The sequence below is a fragment of the Populus euphratica genome, unplaced genomic scaffold (assembly GCF_000495115.2).
Source record: "Populus euphratica unplaced genomic scaffold, PopEup_1.0 scaffold46.1, whole genome shotgun sequence".
Classification (NCBI taxonomy): Eukaryota; Viridiplantae; Streptophyta; class Magnoliopsida; order Malpighiales; family Salicaceae; genus Populus; species Populus euphratica.
The window spans coordinates 3,026,293-3,033,827 of record NW_011499852.1 but is presented as its reverse complement, the minus strand read 5'-3'; the positions used below and the strand labels follow the sequence as shown (position 1 = coordinate 3,033,827).

Sequence of the window (7,535 nt, the reverse complement as noted above, 5' to 3'; positions counted from 1 at the left end):
CAACCCATATGGTATTTTCTAGAAGGTTTCACGCCCTCGTACTCTTACTTCCCTTTCAAATCTACCATTTCTATTTGTATTTAGCCATAAACCATTCACCTCTTCATTCATTGATGCAGCCAATCTTGTCCATAGTAATCCCTTACAAAGAGCTCTTATTTTAAATATGAAAGGTGTATGAATTTTAAGTTTTCACATGTAGAAAGCAGAGTCTCGTAATAGTTACTTATGAAAACGCGACAAAACGTCTTGATTCTCCATTTCATTGGTCCCTCCCTCTTGCTTTTCTCTTTTGTTTTTTTTTTTTTTTAAAAAAGTCATTTTACTTTTAAAATCAAATGTGAAAATTAGAAAAAAAAAAATTCCACGTGCAATCCCTGTCAAATTGAAAGAACAGTTCGTAATCGTAGGGGGGCGGGTTGTGTGGTGGTGGTGGTTGGGTGTGGGTGCATGAATGGTCAATGGTGAAAAATCCATGCGTTACGTTCTTATAAATATTTTGTCCAGGTTCCAGAAATCGAAAACATCTTGCGGTTCTGGGGGCAGACGCCGTTCGGCCAAATGGACAAAAGGGCCACCCAGAAACACGCATTTGGCTCTCGCTGTTACGCTTAACAGTACAGGCTCGGAGAACGACAAATGCCTTGACACTGACTGAAGCTAAGTGCATGCTTCGAAAATAATTTACGGAATTAATGACTCCATTGGTAGTCGGCAGACCAAAATGTTGATGACTCATGTTTTAAAAACATAGTCAACTTCAATTTTTCCTCAGATGCATGCATGTAGTGACTTGTGTCTTGGGCATAAAAATCATGTTCGAAGACACAAGCGAACTTAAATTTAATTCTTGAATAAGTCATTCAAACTTGCTTAATTAGCTGAGGTTTGCTTCTTGTTGGCTACCTATGACCTCATACGTATATGCATTCAATGGTGAAAATTACAAGTTCGCAACGTGTCCCTGTTCATCTTACTATAACGATATAGTATATTGAAGAAAAATCACGCAAGATACCTCCAGATCTTGCTTCTTATCAAATATATAAACCCGTCGAAAAAGAAAATGAAGAATAAAAGCACCATAATTAACCAAATTAAGGAAATGTGACCCTAAGCATCTGCATAATTATCTATGAACTTCAATCTTATCTAAAAATTACTTTTCAATCGCGTAGCTATTAATGATGGAAAGAGTCCCGACTAGCTAGATATATGCAGGTAAGAGAACTGCACATGAATATCTAGCGAATTGATTTTATTTTGTAATATAAAAAAAATATTTAGACATTGTAAATGGTTTTTTAGTAGAAAAACATTAAACCTTGTACAAATTGATTTGATATAACTTGGTCACTTTGATAGGTTGAAATATAAATTGGATGACTAATAAAAATATAGTTTAAATCAAAATAAATATTTAAAATGATATTTTTTTAATAAACTTTGAGGCGACAATATCTTGGATTGATTTAAATCAATTCGGGTTAACCTATCATTATCACAATCTTTATATTTACTGACGGAATTTTTTGTCGGTATTTACTCTATCATTCCACTAGTAATTTATTTACCAACAAAATTACCGACGAAAATGCTCCGTCAATAAATTCTTCGTCAATAATTTTTTTTGTTGGTAATAAAAAAATATTTTACTGATAAATTTACTGATGAAAAAGGCATGCAAAAAAAATTATCCGCTTCATTCCTTCGGTATTTCTATTGGTAAGTTTGTATCTAATTGTGTTAGTATATATTTAAAAAATATATTTTAGAAAACTATAAAATAAATAAATTAATATAAATCAACACCCTATAATACTCAAGTCACTTGAAAAAAAAAATCAACTCAAACAAATTTGCAACAAATAAATAACAAGAAAAAATAAATTCAACTAAAAAAATTCATATGAAAAAAATAAAGTAGCAATTACTAAAAATTTTAAAATCCTATAAATAAATCAACTAAAAATTGATCTCATATGGACAAAAAAATAATCCTACAACAACATTTATACAATTATTAAGAACAAAAAAAATTAAAACAAATAAAAAAATATAGTGGAAACAAAAACTAGAATAAAAAACGAAAAAATCTTACCTTAATGTAGTTGCAAGTAATGTTAAGAAGAGAAAAAAAATCATAAAGTATATTAATTATAAAAACTAAGAAGAAAAAAGAAGGGAAAAAATACATACTTGAGCATGGAGGAGAAAAGAAAAAGTCAAGGAAAAAAGAGAAGAGAAGAGAAAGAAATGGATATTGAAGACGATGATGAAGAAGAAGAAATGAGACTTGTTTGTTGTGAAATTGGAGATTTCAGACCTTTTATTAGGTGTTTTATCGATGGTTTTATTGATGAATAATTAAATATTAATATTTTTAAATATTTCATCAGTAACTCTGTTGGTAATATTTCATTTAAATTTAAAATTTAATAAAAAAATTTCAAAAATTGTTAAATATCACCGACAGCTTTTTAATTATTATGTGATTCTGTCTATAATATTTAATTTAAATTTTTAATTTAATCAAAAATTTTTATAAAACCCGCCAAATAATACCAATGACTTTTAATTTGTCGATGCTTTTGTCTTTAAAAAACAATAATTAACAGTGCAATTGGAGAGTGAACAAGTTTAGAGCTCTAATGGAATTACCAACGGATTTTACCGACATAATTTATTCCATCATAATTCTATTGGTAAAAAATGACATGTTATTATTTTTTTGCTTTGTTTAAATTTTTTTTCCACTGTAATTCCCTCGCTATACACCGAGGATGTATGTTCATCTATAAAATTTGTTAGAAATTTAATAAAAATATTTCCTTGGTATTTTTGTTTGTATTTATTGATTTGCTAGTCGTGTATTAATTGCATATCAAGATATGAGATCATGATAACTCCAACAGAAAGTAAATTAAAACAAATTATGAAACTCAATTTTCAATAAATCCAGTATTGAAGAATGAAACTAAAAAAATAAAAAAAAAACCCAAGAAATTAACTCAAATTAACTCGAGCTAACTTGTCAAATTACGACTTGGGTCATGAGATCAAGATAACCCAATGGAAAGAAAATTAAAATAAATTATGAAACTCAATTCTCAATTAACTCAATGTTAAAAGATAAAATAAAAATGATTAAAAAAAATATGAAAAATAACTTGTGTCAATCAAGATTAACCTACTAAACCCATAACTCGAGTTATGAGATGGGGATAATTTTATAAAAAAATAAAATCAAAATAAATGATGAAGCCTGATTCTTAATCAACTTAATGTTGAAGGATGAAATTGAGTAAAATTAATTGAGAATAAAAATATAAAAACTTGAGTCAATCAAGTTAACCTATTAAATCCATTGTCTAAATCATGAGTTTAAGATGAACTTATAAAAAATTAATTAAAAAAATTATGAAGTTCAAACCCTAATAAATATAATGTTAAAGGGTAAAATTGAAATTGATAAAAAAAGGGTATAGTTTTAAAAAATATTATTTTAATGAATAGTATTATATTATATCAGTACATTAAAAAACCCTCTCATTTATTTATTTTATTTTATTTTTCCCTTAATTCTCCTTCCCATTTTGGAGAACCATTATTTTTATTTTCTTATAGGATTTGTGTCATACGTCATGCATGCTTAATCAAGTTTTTTTTTTTTTTTTGAAACACTCTAGACGGGTTTTGGTGAGCAAGGAAGGTGGCTAGCTATATATATAATATAAATTGGAAAGGTGGCTACTGCTAATTAATATTTGGGTATATGATAATAATTCATTTTAGTAATAAGATGCCTACCTCATGACAAAGCTCTTACAGTTGGAGCCCTAACCGATAGAATGATTAGAGAAGAATAGAATAACATGAAATTAATTAATCAGAGTAAGTTGAGATTTTAAAAGACGTGAACGCAGCCAAGAGAATCTTGCTGTGCCATTGTTGCTTTGTACGTAATTGCAATCTAAGGTTTCAGCTGATTTCATTGGTTGGAAGAAATAAAATAAAAAAGAAAGAAAAGTAATTGCCTTATTAGTCATTTCATATCAATTAACAAGGTTGATTCAAAGGTTTGAACGTCAATCAATTGGACATTTTGAAGATGGAAATTAATGTGCTTTAATTTCCTGGAACGAGCAGGAGTGAAGTAGAGCACATGCTCCTATTTAATTTCAATGGGGGATGTTTGGTGCCTCCTCACTAATATTCAAGTGTTTGTGCGAGCAAAGCAATGCAATGAGGTGTTGATGAGACTTCGAGCATGTTTTCCAGGCAAAACTTCAGCTGATCTACTTACACACATGCTGGAAATGAGTCCCACGTTCTGCATGATTCTTGTGATTTTCTCTTTAAGGAATATGTCAACCTAAAGCAGTCTGGATTAAATAAAATTAGAGCTTAAAACCCAATACCAGAGATAATCACAGAGATTGAATCAGCTGGTTGTAGAGACCCCAAGAGATGTTGCAGATTTCGGCAATGAACTTGAGATTCCAAGAAAGAAACAGTACTTAGTTTTGGTCCACGATCCTGTGCATGGTGCCATCTTTTACTTCCTGATCATCGACCCATGGAGCTCTTTGACATGCAGTTCTCGACTTCGACATGAATATTTGCTTGTACTTCTGGCCAAAGATTTTTTTATTTAAAATTAATTTTTTTATATTTTAATGTTAATTTAAAAAATATATTATTTAAATACATTTTTAAATGAAAATTTAGCAACCGAAAATGATTCTATTAAAAAAATCGGCTCTATGAATTGATTCCTTGGCCCTCGATAATTAATCAATCTCGTTCTGATTTCTGAGCTGCAGTCAATGTTTATTCATACCAAGAATGATATATATGAATAATCATCCAAGTCACCACAAGAATTATATATATGAATAATCATCCAAGTCACCATTGAATTTATATATATGAATAATCATCCAAGTCACACACACACACATATATATAATCATCCAATTCACCATTGAATTTGGATATAAAAAATCTCTGTCATTATTTTATCCTTGAGATTTTAATAATCTTAATGAGAAATGGCATTGCATCACTAATCAAAACATTGTCTTTTTATATATACATAGAATTTTGAATAATTTCATCCAAAATATTTATAGCATGTCTTTCTATACTTGGTCCAACACAGAATACCCCACCATGACGACTCTTCCTGTCGAATACATCTTCTGTTGATAAAAAGGCCATAAACAAAGGCATAGACAATGAAACAAGAGCAGGTATTAACATCACCACGAAACTACCCTCCAAGTTCATGAATCCTCCCTCCTCTATATAAACCCTACCACTTTCAGCTACATTCACACACACCATCCTCCTTCCTGCCCATACTTGATCGCCATTAACAATAAAAAGGCGAAAAAAAAAATGCCTTCTTCCAATACCACCATCGTCTCAAGATGCACAATCTACCCTGACCAAAAATCCACCACCATCGAAACCCTACAGCTCTCAGTCTCTGACCTCCCCATGCTCTCTTGCCAATACATCCAGAAGGGTGTCCTCCTCCCTTATCCACCATACTCCATTGATGACCTCATCACATTCCTCAAACACTCCCTCTCCGTCGCTCTTTCTCACTTCCCTGCTCTTGCTGGCCGCCTCCAAACTGACCCTAGTGGCCATGTCCATATTGTATGCAACGATGCAGGCGTTGATTTCATCCAAGCCAAAGCAAGACACCTCTCTATCCACACCATTCTTTCTCCAACCGACGTCCCTGAATGCTTCAAAGGATTCTTCGCATTCGACAAGACCCTCAGTTATTCGGGTCATTCAAAACCATTAATGGCAGTTCAGGTCACTGAACTGCAAGACGGCATATTCATTGGCTGCTCGGTAAACCATGCTGTTACTGATGGCACTTCATTCTGGCACTTTTTCAATACCTTCGCTGAAATATGCAAGGGATCTAAAAAAATTTCTAATTCACCAGACTTTTCCCGCAACACCTTGTTTAACTCACCTGCGGTGCTTAAATTCCCTGCCGGTGGGCCGAAAGTGACATTTTCTGGTGATGAGCCATTGCGTGAGAGAGTTTTTCATTTTAGAAGAGAAGCAATTCTCAAGCTCAAATTCAGAGCTAATAACAGTGATTTAATTTGCAATTCGGCGGAGATTTTCGGAAAGCAAAGAAACGACAGTTGGAAAGCCGCTAACGGAGAAAGTAACGGGAAAGTAGCTACCCTTTTCTTAGTGAAGGACAAAACTGCGGAGATTTCCTCGTTTCAGTCCCTTTGCGCGCAGCTATGGAGATCAGTGACACGTGCGAGGAAACTAATGCCGTCTAACATGACGACGTTTCGTATGGCAGTGAATTGCAGGCACCGGCTGGAGCCACAGCTGGAGCCGTATTACTTTGGCAACGCGATTCAAAGCATCCCAACGACTGCTTCGGCTGGAGAGCTTTTATCAAAGGACCTGAGCTTCGGAGCTGAATTGCTGCACAGAAACGTCGTCGCACATGATGATGGTACGGTGCGGAAGGGTATATCAGACTGGGAAAAGGAGCCGCGGTTATTTCCGTTGGGGAATTTTGATGGAGCATCAATCACGATGGGGAGTTCTCCAAGATTTCCAATGTATGATAACGATTTTGGGTGGGGCCGACCTTTGGCAGTGAGGAGTGGTAGGGCCAATAAATTTGATGGGAAGATATCAGCTTTTCCTGGGAGAGATGGAAATGGGAGCGTTGATCTTGAGGTTGTTTTGTCACCTGACACAATGACTGGTCTTGAAAACGATGATGAGTTTATGCAATATGTTTCAGAAATTGTGTGAGTGGTTTACACTATAGTGAAAGCTCTGGTTCATTGCTTGAAGAAAAGAAATGAAGAAATAAAAATCACAATCGCTTTGGGGTATATTATCCGGCCACGAAGTTGAGAGGATAAGTTTGAGGGTAAATTTTGATTGATATGGATGGTTGAGATTTTTCTTTTCTTTTTTCTTTTTTCTTTTTTCTTTTTGTCTTTTTCCTTTAATAATTAACTTTTCATGTAAAAGATACAAGCAACGAGTGTGTAATTTTTTAGACTTTGAAAATAGCAGCTTAATGCATTTCTATGTTTTAAGTTATTCAGTTGTGTTATAGATAATGGTTAATAAAAATGTTGCAAATATTTTTTTCTTGTAATCTTAGAAAACACCAAATTAATGCTAAAATTTTTAAATACATGTAAAAACAATCTCAATTGAGAGGATTCAAAAATCCAGGGACTGAGAAACCTCTTAGCTTTTGGTGGTATTAATAGAGAACAAATATCATTTACATATTATTATTGAGTTAATAAGTGTGGTATTGAGTTAGTAAGTATAGTAGATCCTTTAAGATACATTTTGTACATCTATAAGTGTAAGGAGATGATTACCTTAGATATATATAATTTGTATAATTGTTCTAGTAGTAGGATTTTTAGTTTTAGATACTTAAAACTTAAGATGTAACTCAACTTAGGTTAAAAGACAGGACGGTTTATTAAACTCATAACACTTTCAGT

At 32.7% G+C, this 7,535-nt stretch overlaps 1 protein-coding gene across 1 annotated transcript in view; it reads left to right on the top strand.

Annotated features, from left to right (window-relative positions):
- Positions 1-5,259: 5,259 nt before the first annotated feature.
- The window catches only part of LOC105121958 (HXXXD-type acyl-transferase family protein), a 9,478-nt gene continuing 7,202 nt past the window's right edge, over positions 5,260-7,535 (top strand). Inside the window, exon 1 of the mRNA XM_011020844.1 lies at positions 5,260-6,937. Coding sequence (XP_011019146.1) covers positions 5,404-6,816 — 1,413 coding nt within the window. The 5' untranslated portion in view covers positions 5,260-5,403 and the 3' untranslated portion in view covers positions 6,817-6,937. The remainder of the gene's footprint in view (positions 6,938-7,535) is intronic.